The sequence below is a fragment of the Armigeres subalbatus genome, chromosome 3 (assembly GCF_024139115.2).
Source record: "Armigeres subalbatus isolate Guangzhou_Male chromosome 3, GZ_Asu_2, whole genome shotgun sequence".
In the NCBI taxonomy this organism is placed as follows: domain Eukaryota; kingdom Metazoa; phylum Arthropoda; class Insecta; order Diptera; family Culicidae; genus Armigeres; species Armigeres subalbatus.
In genome coordinates this window covers 39044651-39060571 of record NC_085141.1, presented here as the reverse complement: position 1 = coordinate 39060571, position 15921 = coordinate 39044651, and the positions used below count along the sequence as shown (strand labels likewise).

General features: G+C 40.7%; 1 protein-coding gene across 2 annotated transcripts in view; it reads left to right on the top strand.

Annotated features, from left to right (window-relative positions):
- LOC134224474 (eukaryotic translation initiation factor 2 subunit 3-like) overlaps positions 1 to 15921 on the top strand; it is a 31055-nt gene that overhangs the window by 3685 nt on the left and 11449 nt on the right. Inside the window, exons 2-3 of one of the 2 annotated variants that reach the window (XM_062703832.1) lie at positions 9697 to 9871; positions 10586 to 12654. In XM_062703832.1, the coding sequence (XP_062559816.1) occupies positions 9697 to 9871; positions 10586 to 12450 (2040 nt within the window). In that variant the 3' untranslated portion in view covers positions 12451 to 12654. Of the gene's footprint in view, positions 1 to 9696; positions 9872 to 10585; positions 12655 to 15921 lie in introns of those variants that run through there. The other variant, XM_062703833.1, reaches the window with a different exon arrangement.

The window sequence follows — 15921 nt, the reverse complement described above, 5'->3', positions numbered from 1 at the left end:
TATTATTTTGGATCTTGTAAAGATGTTGGTGCATTTTTGGGGCATTGATGGGGGTGCCAAACAACAGGCACAGTTTCCAAAATTGGACGGACGAGTGCACAGTACAATGATTTCCAGCAGTGTGGATCAGAGAAATCCTTCGCAACCTTAGAAATGAAGCCAGCTGCCTTGTTGCCTTCGAAATTATCGCTGAAAAGTGCAAATCAAAAGTCATTCTTGAGTCCAGCATGATCCCAAGGTCAGTCACCCTTGAGACCCTGTCAAGAATTTAGCCATCGATATGATAGTCGAACAATATTGGAGATACGGTACGGTGAAATATTATCACTTGGCATATTTCCACGCTGACAGTCAGTTTATTCCTACGGCACCAGTCGGCAAATACAGGCCTGGTAGCGAGTCACTTTTTAGTGACTTCGTCACTATTTTGAGTCTAGTCACTATTTGCATCCAGAAGTCACTAAAGTCACTATTTTTCGGAAAATGGTCACTAAAGTCACTATTTTTGCATTGCCTGTGGTAGAAAAGCTCAAAATAAAAATCATTTGTACTTTGTATTTCTCGAGCAACATATGATGACGGCCGAAAAGCCAACAATGCTGAACCAAGAAAAATGACGGATTTAATTCATTTATTGACATAGAAACTCATTCCATTATCAAAAACATGTCAATGCTATACGTAAATGGTTATATTATAACAACAAATTTAGATTAATTGAAACACTTTTTGAAATCTTCAAAATTTCAGCTAAAACAAAAATTGCGCCGTTTACTCCCATTACCGACAGCACATCTGGCTTTTAAGTCGTTCGCTCAAAGTTGGTAATATCATCGAGTTTGTTTAGATTTGTTAGCCAGAGCAGTTCTGCTATGCGATATATTGATAACCTAGTAAGAATATGCATTTTAAAATAACTTAAAAGCCAGATTTTCAAATAAACAATAAAAAGTGAACGGCCTAAAAACCAAAGCAAAACGGTCAGCATGGTAGTTGAGGGCGCCAATCAAAGGACTTAAAAACCACTATGGTGCAAATGGTTCATGAGACGTTCCCTAAAAATAGCAATAAAAGTGCTGTTTAAGGAATATCAAGAACGGAGTTGCACCTAGCATGAAGATTCATAAATAAGGCAATCTTTAATGATAGAAAATCGAAAATCATGGTTTTGGTTTATAAGCCGTAATCATATGTTACGCGAGATTTGTTTTATTATCAACCAAACTAAATGTGAATCTGGCAGCAATATATTAAATTTGGGAAATATGCACCAAAGAAGTTCCAAGTGTCTTGTGAAAATCGTGAGGCTATTTTCAATTCATGTCAACTATGATATTTTTTTCACGAATGGAATTTGTTAAAATGCGAAAGACTAACCTCAAGTAAAGAGTGCAGAATACTCCAATACTCCTCAATTGGAACCACAACCACGTCTGTTGGTGCGCGTCAGTACCCTCCAGTGACAAAGATAGGCCTCAGTTTTGTCACATGACTATGATGTTTGATTTTTCTCAACGTCAGGGAGAATAATAGGATTTTTGGATTTCAGAAACTCAAATGTCAAAAACTTCATTTAAATTTGTTATTAAAACATAGTTTAATAACAAGTAAAATATTTTTTAAATTTCTTCATTATTTTATTTACACAGGATTCTGTTTTTACTCGATTTTTTTTTTGCTCGTATTTTTGATCGTGTGACTTTAATTTACCACCAAAATCTTTGCAACATGTTTAAAAAAACCTGAACAAATCAAAGAACAATCACATAATAATTCACATGAGTTAAACATTCAGGATGAGTGCAAAATTTGGAAAATGTAAATCGTGTAGGCTAGAGGAGGCTAGGAAAATGTAAACTAGCTAGGAGATGATTAGATTATTTTATATTCTTCTTTTGGCTATTGTTGTAATTGTAATTATCAACATGATTTTGTGACACAACTTGTAACTCACTACTCGTTCCCGTGACGCCTGGTAGATACCTTCTCGTGGTGTGTTACTTAATATGAGGTACCATGGTAACATTGCTAGCTTCTGGCTGATCCAATGAGTACCATCCTCAATTTCCAACTCTGTGGTACTTATGAAAGTGTCGGAGTCACTGTCCTCTTGCATCCATCCTCTCCCTTCGTATAATGAAGGTGGGCTTGGCCAATAGTAAGTAATCCTCATGCTTTTGTTGTTTTTGTCTTTTCTTGATTTCTGATAGCATTCTAGATGAGGATTTCAAAATTAAAACACAAATTTGCAATCTACGAATTAAACCGTAACAATGCTAATGCAACTTTTAGCTCTATACCCGGTTCAAAACTTCATACAAAAGTCACTATTTGGTCACTTTTTCTGCAATTGGAAGTCACTATTTGGTCACTTTTTCGTCATCGCTGGTCACTAAAGTCACTATTTTGAACGGCATTCATCGCTACCAGCCCTTCAAATAGAGTTAACGATACTTGTAGAGCCTGGCCATCATCCAACGTTCGTACAATAATGTAAAGCTTTATATCATCAGCGTACACAAGTTTGAAACATTCACCAAGACCCAAAGCAGGATCATTGAAGAAAAGAACGAACAGTAGCGGTCCAAGATTGCTACCTTGCGGTACACCAGATCTGTTTGTGAAAGGCGTTGACACATTACCATCGATTTTCACCCGAAGCTGTCGATCCATAAGATAGGATTTCAACCAAGATACCAGTTGCGTAGAAATTCCGAGGCGGGATAACTTGTGTGTAGCAGAATTTCGTGGTCGATTTTGTCAAAAGCTGCTTTCAAATCGGTGTAGACAGTATCGACTTGCGCTTTGTCCTCCATACTCGAGATACACTTTGATGTAAAACTCAACAAATTCGTGGTCACCGATCGCCCGGGCAGAAGTCCGTGTTGATTGGTGGATATAATCTCAAATAACTTTGAAGCGGCTATCACCGCGTTTGAAAACTGCTGTTACGAACGACTGCTTCCAAATGCGAGGAAATTTTGACTGGCGGAGGGAACAGTTGAAAATATCACACAATGGTTGTGTTAAAGCGTCAATGCACCGGCACATTACAACTGCAGAAAAACCATCTGGACCAGCTACGAATGAACGTTTCAGTTTTTTTGCTGCCAATGAAACCATTTCTGGATTCATATTAACAGGAACATCCCGGATAGCTTCATCGATTTCCAACTTTGAAGTCTTACTCGATATGAATATGGATGCGAAATGCTCGGCAAACAGTTTGCAGGACTCATCGGTAGACGCAGCAGATGATAAATTCAGATATACGCTCGATGGGATCGCCGCGCTTTTCCGAATTGACAAAACTCCAGAATCCTCGTGGGTGTCGGCTAAGATTTGTTTGCACGCGCAATACATATGATTTGTAGAGTATGCTATCAATTCTTTCAAATTTCTAGTACTCCAGGCAGGAGAAATTGGTGGCCGGATTCGAACGATTCGCCAATCGTTCAAAACAGAGCAAAAACCTTCCGCCATGTCGTCGACGTCATGCATTGCGGAAATCGAATGCCAGTCGACGGTCATCAAATAATCCAGAAGAATCGCAAAATCAGTTTTTCGATAGTCCAGTGGGCGCTCATTTTGTCTGTTCACCGGTTCGTCACATTTTGCTAGCGCTGGCAGAGAGATCTCAAGAGGAGGGTGATAAGAATCCGCAGGTAGAAGCGACGCCACATAACAACTTACATTAGCCACACAATTCGACGAACGGAATACCAGATCAAGGACGCGATCGAGGGAGTTGGATACAGTATTTTTTTGACCAAGACACAAGTATTCCATACCACCCAAGAGACTACTACTGGATGGGGAAGTTGCGATTCATCACAATGCACAATGCCGTCAGTTTCACGCCACCGTATGCGTGGCTGGTTATAATCTCCATAGATTAGAACAGCATCATCAGACGAACATTTCTCGCACAGCTAATTCACGGATGAAACATGGTCATTAATTGAATCATTTGTTTGAGAAACTGCATAAGTCCATTTTACACTATTTCGAGAAAACAACAAAAAACTGTTTTTGAACAAATTTGCACCGAATCTTTCGATTTCTTCGAAACAGCTCAATAGTTTTTGATAAAACTCAACACCCTGGGGCACTTTCAGTGCAAAAAATGTAAGCAGTACTCCACAATTGCTCTTCAAAGTACGTGGACATATGTAGTTTCTCAAACAAACGAAAAAATTTCATACATTCCTGAACAAAAATTTTTTTTTTCGTATTTTTTGCCAGAATATGTATTTTTGGACGAGGATTCAGAATATATAAAAATCTCATTTTGGCCAAAAATGTTACTTATGCAGTTTCTCAAACAAACGGTTCAATTACATCTGCATCACGACTTTTGTTAAATAATAATAATAATAATCACGACTTTTGTCCGGTGGAATGTAGATTGCGCACATAATAACTCTCCTACCTTTGATTGTAGACGAAATGCCGCCAGCACCAGGTTTTCTATTTTCGTCCTCAATCCAGGTACATTTTGGTAATAAATCCAGATGGCATCATTTACGTGATCGCAACTGGGGCTGCAACGAACAATCAATGGGTAGGAAAAGTTTAAAATTCATATGGATACTAGCCTTTGGCGGGAACCCAATAGGGGCTCCCACCATCCGAAATACATAGCATTGGGTTTAGATCGTCGTTGCAGGGCTGTCCAGACTCCAGAGAGGTCGAAGGCAGATTCGATTCTCTCGTGTACAGACTTATATTGTTACCGGGATCTCACCAAAATGTTGAACATTTACCGAGATTCGCACAGCCGTGCCCCAGCAACCATGTTTTTTGCCGGGTATGATTGAGGGAATGGAAAGATCACTAAAATCCATCGCCTTTGTGCCCTTGTTCGCTGATGGTCGTATTGATTGGCCAAAATCTCCACGACGACGTTTCGTGCTTATTCTTGACCAGATGGGTGTCTTGTTTTGGCTTGGTACAGCGATCATTGGCGAAAAAATTGGACCAGTATTTTGTGACGGTGCAGAAGAGATGTTGTCCACTTTTTTGCTTAGCACTTCAACCATGCCAGATAATTGTTGCAACTGTGTAGTAAGGCTATTTGTAACCATCGATTCGGAAGGGCTTACGGCTTACGGGCTCCTCTCCGGAGGTGCAAATCTTACTGAGCGTCTGTTCTCCATGTTAGGAGCGGTTCACAACTGCGTCTGTTCTCCATGTTAGAGGCGGCTGATGATCGTCTCAGTGCCAGCGAGGGACTCTAAGTGAAACTGTGCACCATGGTCCACCGGAAATAAGGAGGAATGGTTCTCCGGAAATTTATACTATGTTCGCACTATGACCTGGATAACATGTTATTCAAATTATCGACAAAAGAAAGCTCATCAAGATAGCCCTGTTACAAGGCCCTAGTGCGAACATAGTATTAGGGGGTTTAGTATCAAGCTCTGCAACCCGGCAAAAAAAACTCACGCAACGAAGAATCAACAAGAGAGTACGGACCGGAACCATCGGCGAAGACCACCGTGACGAAAAGGGACTAGCGATTGGAAAATCGGTTCGTGGAACTGCAAATCTCTCAACTTCATCACGAGCACACGCATACTCGCCGATGTGTTCAAGGACCGTGGATTCGGCATCGTAGCGCTGCAGGAGGTTTGTTAAGGGATCAATGGTGCGAACGTTTAAAAGTAATCATACCATCTACCAGAGCTGCGGCAATACACGAGCTGGGAACAGCTTTCATAGTAATGGGCGATATGCAAAGGCGCGTGATCGGGTGGTGGCCGATCAATAAGAGAATGTGCAGGTTGAGGATCAAAGGCCGGTTCTTCTACTTCAGCATAATCAACATTTTCCGGAAGCACTGATGATGATAAGGACGCATTTTACGCGCAGCTACGTGAGTACGACTGCTGCCCAAGCCACAACGTCAAAATCATCATAGAAGATTTGAACGCTCAGGTTGGCCAAGAGGAAGAGACGAATTAAGTACTGTCCATTTAATTCCACTAGTTAATTTTCGTAATCTTTGCAGATACGTATTTCGACCACAACTGTGTGGTCGTCTTCAGTGTCTTGTACTTGACTCGACTCGAGTCGAGTCAAGTACAAGACACTGAAGACGACCACACAGTTGTGGTCGAAATACGTATCTGCAAAGATTACGAAAATTAACTAGTGGAATTAAATGGACAGTACTTAATTCGTCTTAGACGGTTTAATACATTCCACTAAAAGAGCTTAATATATTTTTCTCAAGAGGAAGAGTTTAGACCGACTAAATTTGGAAAGTGCAGCGCTCACCGGCTGACGAACGAAAACGGCCTACGACTTATTGATTTCGCAGCCTCCAAGAATATGGCCATTCGCAGCACCTACTTCCAACACAGCTTTCCGTATCGGTACACCTGGAGATGGACACTGCAGACAGAGTTACAAATCGACCACGTCCTGACTGATGGACGGCACTTCTCCGAAATTATCGACGTCAGGACATATCGTGGCACTAACATCGACTCTGACCACTATCTGGTTATGGTTAAACTGCGCCCAAAACTATCCGTCATCAACAATGTTCGGTACCTACGGCCGCTGCGGTACGACCTAGAGCAGTGGTCCCCAGCATACTTACTATCACGGGCCACACAGAAATTTTGACCTGATAAAGCGGGCCGCAGTAGTTTTGTAACATTTGTTTTTCATTACATCCCTTACTGTGACATCTCGCCTCGCAGCTTAGTGTGCATTATTAACTGCGTGGATTCTAAACCAAGTTACCATTTTTGTATTTGTCTATCATAGCATCTTTTCGGCTCAGTTATTCTATCTTATGTTTTTGTGTTCTTGTTGTAGCAAATAAAGATAGGGGCTTCGGTCGAAATTTTGAGAAGCATTCACCTCTGCATCCAAGGAATCCGTCTGGAAATCTGAACAGAATCCGTTTAGAATTCTAAACAGAATTCATTTGAGATTCTGATAAGAACACGTTCGAGATTCTGAACAGAATTCCGGTCAATATTTGGAGAATAATCCTTTCGGAATTCGTTTGAAATTTCGAATATAATCCGTTCAGGATTCTGTTTGAGATTCTGAACTGAATCTGTTTGGAGGTTCTAAACAGAATCTGTTTCTGCGATTCTGAAAAATGTACGAATGGAATTCTGAACAGAATCCATAGTTGCTAGCCAACCTATTTTCTGGAGGTAATAATCCAGTGAAATTGAGGTTCAATTTCACCATACCAAACTGATTTTAATAAATCAAGTATTCTTATCATGGAGTATATGAGTATATGACAACTGTATTTCAAGCTTTAGTTTCTTCAAATCTGTGAATAACATATTAGTTATTATCATAACTCGGGGCGATAACATCGAAGTTTATTTGCTGTCGGCCTATATAACATCCATGTATGTTAATATGAATTTCTTGAAACATAATTATAAAAGCCTCACACCTCGGGAATTTGGTCCGCGGATTTTTTCCCAATGTATTTTTACATATGCAATGGGATTTGGGCACGGAAAATCAAAATCCCGGCCCCATTTAAAATGCATGGGGACCGAAATCCGGCAGAAAATTTTCCTGAGGTGTAAGGTAGCCTTTAACAGATTTCCGAGTACACCAAAATAATGGGAATAATGCAAATCAACGGCCCACTTGTAGTGTATTCTCAGAAATCCTTCGCGGGCCGCCAGAAGTATCTTAGAGGGCCGCATGCGGGATCTGACCTAGAGCGACTGAAGTCACCCGATGTCGCCACTGCATACACGCAGCATCTCGAGGCAGCGTTGCCGGAAGAGGGTGAGCTCAATGGGGCCCCATTTGAACCCATTTAACCCTTAAAAGGCCAGACGACAGTCACTTCCTTAAAAGTGTTCGTTCTCACTCTCAGTAAAGTGTTGACCAAATTTCATGAACCCGGACTTTTCTCAAAGGGGATTAGTAGAGCTTTCTTTTAATCTAGGTGCCGCCCCGCTAGACCCCGCGTTCATGAGTTTCAAAAATGTCTGTGTTTTTTTTCCTATTTTTTGCTATCATGGCCAAATTTCTTCAGTTATCAAGTGCAATAAAGTTCTGGCGTCATAAAATAAAGTAAATACCTCGGTTAACAATTGATAAGGGCCTACAATAAAAAGTAAACAAATTCAATTTAAAAAAAATAAAATAGACTTAAAATTTTCTTTTATCTATTTCTACACGTTTTTGGTTATTTTCGATGCAAATAAGGTTATGGATGAATAAACAGTGTTGATTATTTGCTATTAGAAGTTTTTGGTGCTCGAAATATCATAAATCTGCGAAATGGGTGATGTATTTTTTTCGAACAGCATTTTCTTAATGTTAAAGTTATGGATGTAGGCCCTTTTCACATGTTAAGCAAGATACATGAAATATATCAAGTAGAAGTGATTTTGAACGTTTCCAAGTTATCTGATTACTGTAATTACCGATTTTGAAAGCCATATCCCTGATCTAAGAGATGGTCATATTTCTTAAAATCTTATCACGAAATAAACCAAATTGTTCCAGACAGAAGGGAAAAATATTACAAAAAAACTGTAGACATATATACAATAAATTTTATGAGTTGAAGATACTATTTTGGGAGATTCTTGTTCATTAGGGTGGCTCAAATTAGTATGAGAAAAACTTTATTCAATGTTTTTGATGGGCCGCTCTCTTATTCTGTTCTATTTGGTGCCTTGATGCTCTGGACAAAATTTCAGCCAAATCGGTCAACGTTTGGGCGGTGCTAAACTCGTTGGAAGTTTATATGCAAAAATGTATGCAGAACATCTAAAAACAGTGAATTGCAGTTGGACGAACTTACGATGAAGAACTATGATACTCATTCAGATCTTGAAGAAATAAATACAGAATGTTGAGCAGAAAACCGCGAGAAGATTAGAGTTTTCCCGGCTAAGTTATTTGCATTTCTCTGAAGTGGGGTTTGAGCAAATTTCGTTTCTTTTATCTTGGAAAAGAAATAAATTCACCCCTACAACACTCCAGTAAAATGCTAATATCTTTGTCTAATAAACTCTAATCTTCTCGTGGTTTTCAGCATAACATTCTGTATTTAATTCTACAAGAACTGAATGAGTATCATGGTTCTTGATCGTAAATTGTGCCGTCCAACTGCTAATCACTGTTTTTGGATGTTTCTGCATACATTTTTCCATATAAACATCCAACGAGTTTAGCACCGCCCAAACGTTGACCGATTTGGCTGAAATTTTGTCCAGAGCATCAGGGCATCAAATAGAACCGAATAAGAGGGCGGCCCATCAAACAATTTAAAAAAGTGTTTTTTGAGCCACCCTATTGTTCATCCATCATGTTTTCGGCAGCTATTAAAACCCTTCCCAACAGATCCTTATACCGATCTTTCTGGATTTCAATACACTGAAGGCCATCCAAAACGTTCTTGAGTTCAGGTCGTCAGATCTACAATCAAGTAGAAGCGCAATGCTTGTCTCAAATCAAACTCAAGTCATCCTGCGCAGTTCAAAGAAAACAAATGACTTATTGGAAATTTTTCTGCGTGCCACATAGCGACACTCTAGTACGAACAAAGTATTATATAACCTGTTCAGGCTAATTGCATGTTCAGTGTACGAAATTTATTTTTAATATTTGATCTCAATCCTAACAACGTAGAAAAATAAATTTCTATTCACTAACTCACTCCCCTTTCCTTTATTTATTCTCCAGGACATTGCCAAGCTGACACCACTTTCCCCGGAGGTGATTTCGCGTCAGGCCACGATCAACATTGGTACGATTGGCCATGTAGCGCACGGGAAATCCACCGTCGTGAAGGCTATCTCCGGTGTGCAGACTGTTCGCTTCAAGAACGAACTGGAGCGAAACATTACGATCAAGTTGGGTAAGTGCGGAATAATTTGTATTTATTTGCACGTTCCTAATCCAAAGAAAAGGAACATACCGAATATGATTCCCTCGCATTTTTCCGTTCAAAAATGTTTGTTTTTCTGTTAAGTCCCATTTTTTGCACCGTTCATTTTTTTTGTTCGTTAATTCCCTAGGTATCCTAATATTGAAAATTATCATTCCACCAATTTTTGAAGTCGACTGGGAAAATTTATCTTAAAAGTAATCCCTTCAAATGATCATTATGCTTGCATAATAATCCACTGTTCATTAATGCAAGTAATAATGATGAAAGGACGGGACAATATTCGTTAGTTATAAATACTGGTAAACAGTACTTCAATTTTCAACACTTCATTAGTATCAGTATCAGTTGAGACTCGTGCCTGGAAGATTGACTAAGTTATTCTTGCGAAGAAATTTGTATCTGGCATCAGATTTTGAACAAACGTTACATATAGCACAAGAGTGGCTAATAAGGGCTAGCAGAAAATCAAATATTTACCCTGCGGAATTTGTATTTCTTGGAATGCAGCAATGTTTCTGCAATTAGTTAACTAACTCTTAGAAGTTTTCGAATTGCTTAGACAGCAGCAGTTGTAGTGTTGATGGCTGTACTCCTTTTCTGTGTAGCTAAAATTGTATGCAACAAAGAATCAAAACTGATCCAGACACAAATTTCTCATCCTTTGCTTTCTCGATCTTCCAGAGCCGTTGTCCGACGAGCTTATCGACCGGCTAACAACCAGTCCTGCCGAGTTGGCGCAGTATATAAAAATGACACACGAACGATACAAAATACAGACGCCGCCGGCAGCATCCGGTGGCAAACGTGCACGAGATGCCAATTCGTCTAGCCCATCGCCATCGGACGGAAGCCGCTTAAAGCAAGCTAAGATCAGCAGCTATTTCAATGGTGGCACCCCAACGTTGGCATCCGATGGCAAACTGAAACAACGGAACATTGAATTCTACTTCAGTCGATCGTTCGGAAATGGCGACAACTGCGTGGAAAGGAAGGAAAACGGTAATGGAATGCATGAGGAATTGAAAATCGAAGAGGATGATGATGATGATGCAGTTTCGGTTGTCAGCGTCACGTCATCGAGGCGTTCTTTGAGAAGCACAACGCCATGTTCTTCAAGACTGTCGACACGTAGAAAATCTATAACTTCTGTTATGAGTGAGTCTAGTACTGGCTCGCCATCGACACGTGGTCGATCGGAAACGGGAACGTCCACCCCATTGTCTGCCAGCGGCAAAAAGCGTAAATCACACAGCCACCCAAAAGCTAATAAAGATGGTGAATACTCTGTCGAGGAAATTTTGGACCTTCAGGAAATCTCAAATGCGCCATATTTCCATATAAAATGGCGTGGCTATAGCTCAAAGAGCAATACTTGGGAGCCATTAAACAACATCAGAACGTGTAACTCGATTCACGAGTTTCTACAATACGAAGTTGGAGCTCATAAGGAAGAGATTGACGGGATTCGCGAGGAAATTAGCAAAACCGAAGAATACCAGGCGGCGATTAAAGCGCACGAAACAAAAACATTCAAAGAAATGTTGGAAGAGTATGAGAAATTTGATCCCTTAGCATTCGACAGCGATCTGGTGCTGTATTCAAAAATTCGCATGAATGGATGTAAGAACAAACGCGTTTATGATCGCATTCTCGCTAACATTGGTCCAGAAATATCCTACAAGAAACGTCACGAACAGATTGTCAAAATGAAGGAGTTTGAGGACATGATTAACGAGTTTGAGCCGAGTAGTAAAATTGTGCTAGAAAATCTACAAGACTTCGATGTTCCTCAACAGCAAAACTTTAAGTACATCAAGGAAAACCTTGCGGGTGAAGGCGTAGATATTCCAGATGATCCTCCTTACGGATGCGAATGCGAGCAGTGCGGTTTCCGGAGCGATTGCTGTGGAAAGATGGCTGGAGCACGAATTGCATATAATCATAAAAAGAGGATCAACGTAGCCCCTGGAACACCGATCTATGAGTGTAACAAACGTTGCAAGTGCAGTTCCGATTGCTGCAACCGTGTTCTACAAAATGGTCGCAAGTTCAACGTTACTCTCTTCAAGACATCAAATGGTCGCGGCTGGGGTGTGAAGACCAACCAAACCATTTACGAGGGCTGGTATATCACGGAATACATAGGAGAGGTTATCACCTACGAAGAGGCGGAGAAGCGTGGTCGCGAGTACGACGCTGTAGGCCGAACTTACCTATTCGATCTGGACTTCAACGGAAGTGACAACCCGTACACGATTGATGCCGCTCACTACGGAAACATTGCCCGATTCATCAACCATTCGTGCGATCCCAACTGCGGCATTTGGTCCGTTTGGGTGAACTGTCTCGATCCGAACCTGCCCCGGTTGGCGTTTTTTGCCAAAAGGAAGATCGAAGCCGGCGAGGAGCTGACCATCAACTACCAGACGCAGGTTAATGAAAGTCGCGCACTGGACGGGGAGAAACCTCCGGATGGTGATGGGGGTCCAGAGAACTTGACCGAATGTCGATGCGGAGCCGACAATTGTATGAAGTATGTGTTTTAAACGTAGGTGCGGGGCTCGTTTTTTATAGACTCGATTATACACTGTGTTGTGCTGCCTTAATATCCGGCAATGCGAACCGGTCTTAAAAAGTATGATTAAATATTGTAGTTTTACAATTTAACTTTACCGATAAAGATATCTACCTACACATGGTTAGTGAATTGTGCCTGAATAAACCGATCTTTACAACTTGAACGGCAAAAATGTTAGTGTTGTTATTTACTTTGAAGTCCGCAGCAGGAAATGAAACCTAATGCCTATTACTCCTAATGCTAATGCCCATCATCCTCATTGTTTACTAAAAAAAAAACTAAAATCAATTCACCTAGTAGTGGAATGGCTGATTGTATCAAATTCAAAGGCGATCTTCGAGGCTCTACCGCCTTTTCAATGCAACTTGTGAGAAAATCGGTTAAGGATAGAACGCGAAATACGCCGATTACTCGATCCATCGTCGCCTTGACCAATCGTGTCGGTTTGTCTGAAAATCCACACCTGGTTGGCTACAGCATCGATACATTTATTTGAAAGGCTTGGTTCCTGGAGTGGGGTACCATATGCCCTGATTCACACATAGACGAAAAAAGTGGCAGCTGAATGGCTCAAGGACATCGAAACTTGGTTATCGGAGTAGACTAGGTCCACCGCCGGGGACCAACTGAGTAGACCGTGATGTGCGAATGCACCGGCTTCGGGTCGTCGGGGCACCACTGAACCGGAAGCTATCTCCACCCGGAATCTTTGGTCTGACCTCGGCAGTCTTCCGGTCACCGGTTGAAGTAAGAAAATGCGTAGGATTTGAGCTGATCTATGAATATGATGACCAGGTAAAAGCGTAGCGTTGGTAATGTAATAGTCTTCCACGGATGCGGGTCGTCTGTATCGGGGGAGCTTCCGCCGCCGGGGACTTTCTGAGTATCTTGCGAGTACGTAGGGAGCTAAATGGCTAAAAAAAGATGTGGCCATTCAGCAGGCACAAGGAAAAGATAAAGGACTTAAGGGCTCAAGGCTGTTGTGTGGTTGTTGGCACAAACAAGAGAGCCAAAGGGCTCAGAAGTGTCGTTTTGGGAGGAGTACGTTTAGTACTGCCTATCATCCAGAAATAATACTGAAAGGTAGTCCCTGTTGAAGTGCTTAGCTGCGAGGCGGCAATGTCTCAGTGAGGATGTAATGCCAATGAGAAGGAAGAAGGGAGAAAAGTTTATTGCCAATTATTTATTGAATAAAAATGGGGTTTGAAGGGGCGGCATGGACTATGTCCAAGGGCTTGACGACCCCTCCCCATGGCCACTGCGAATTGACTGGTAAGCGACCGTGTGCTGCTCAAAGCGCACAAGCCCAACACGAGTGCCAACCGGCACATCAGGATTAATACCAGTGAGATCCTGATTACGGTATACTGGTCACGGCAAGCGACACACACACATGTGCGCGAATGTAATGCAAAATAAACAACATGGAAAATAAACGTAAATAAACAAAATATGTCTGGCTGAACATTCTTATTTAACCTCAAAATAGAAATAAAATAAGGTTTGCTGATTGACATTAGCTTTCCGATCAGTTGAACAGCCGTGAATATTACTTCATTTTCAATTTTAATCCCGTTTCTTTTTAACTTTCCTTACGCTAAGAAATGATGACGCGGGCGCTTAATCCGAAATTCAAATGAACAATCGCTCACTTTGAGCGATTGATTGTTTATTCTCGCGAAGGATGAACAATTGAACAAATTAGGGAAATGCTAATACTGTTGTGTAGAAGTTGCATAGGTCACATCACTTTCCATTGTGAATCCCTATCTATGTAACTGATTACCCCACCCAACTAACACAACCTCCTTCCCGTGGTAGTTGTGGAGATGTAGAGGTATTCTCGGTCTGTAGTAGCAACAATTACCACATACTAACATTTCCATCACGGAGTAGGAACCATTGATATATACAGTCAGTCTAAGCTAAACTAAAAATGAATTTTAGGGTTTTGATAAAAAATTGGCCTTACATTTAAAAAATGTTGGCAATTTCTCATGAAAACAAGCCTTCCGTGCATTGCCTCACCTAAAGGCAAAAATAGCCTACCTGGATACCTGGTTGGCTACAGCGTCGATATGAAATGTACGGGAAACAAAGCAGAAGGCAAACGGTAAAGGATGATCAGAAGGCGGACACTCGCGGAAAGGCAAATCAACTTTAATTAGTTTTAGGTAGATTTCGGAGCTGTTCGGAAAGACGTGTATCTCAGTTGATGTCTGGATAACGAAAGAGACCGACAGTCGTCGGTCTGTTTATTTTATGCATTCTTTGGCAAATCGATAACTATAAAATAGTTTATAGCGCATACACGCTGAAATTGGTTTACTCCAATTAAGGTACATATTAGTCCTTCCCTCTTCGGAAGTTATTCGATAGTATTATTATCATTTACAAATCGATAGTTACTATTAACAAATTATTAACAATTCGAATGAAAAAAATATTGAAATTCACTTCTGTTTCTTCGCGTTCTCTTCGAACGCCACGGCAGGCCATCGAGCGCCAAATTCACGTACTTTCGTTTTCGATTCGGCTTAACCGGCGGCAATTCATCTTCTCGTCTCTGCAACTCGCGCTCCAGGAATCCCCGGAAAGGCACCTTCAGGGTTGTTACGACTACGCGGATTTCGCGATTTTCGCGGATTTCGCGGTTTTCGCGGATTTGGCGCGGATTTACATAACGATTTCAGGGCTTCGCGCGGATTTGGCGCGGATTTAGTTTTAGGTGAAAGTGTAACAAATAATATGCTGGATCTAAGGATGTTTATTTGAAAATTAGTTTTATGTCTATCTAGTGGGTTTAATTTTCGTTAGCAAATGTTGTTGAGAACAAAATTTACGTTCGAAGTCAATAACTCTCATTATTTTTCGAATATTTACAGGCGCTTAGGAGAGTGGCGCCACTTGTCGTCACTTTTAAACCATTCTAAAGCATGCCACATACAAAACATGTCTGTTGAAGGACATGAGCACTCGAGATATTTGTCAATTTCTGATTGATTATCATAAAAGGAACCACAGCATTTTTCGAAAGTTTTTTCGTCAGGAATTCTGATATAGTGTTGAACATTTTATATTTCTTTCATAGCATTCATCAAAAACAAATAAAGGTTTATACAACAATTCACCTTTCCCGTCAAAAATTTTTATTCACTCAATCGATTCTTTGGCTTATTTAAGGTCAACTTTCCCAATGAACCCATATTTTTTGGCGCCTCCAACTATTTTTAAAATCGCAAGCAGAAACCGAAAAAGTGCTGCACGTGTGAACCGGCCTGAAAAATTCACCCGATGTTCGTTCAAAATTGGGGCAATCTTAAAAAACAGCACTTTTTTTATATTTGTTTTATATTTTCAAAATACTTAGAGGCGTAAAAAATATGCGTTCTTTGGGAAAGTTGACCTTAAATAAGCCAAAGATTCGATTGAGCGAATA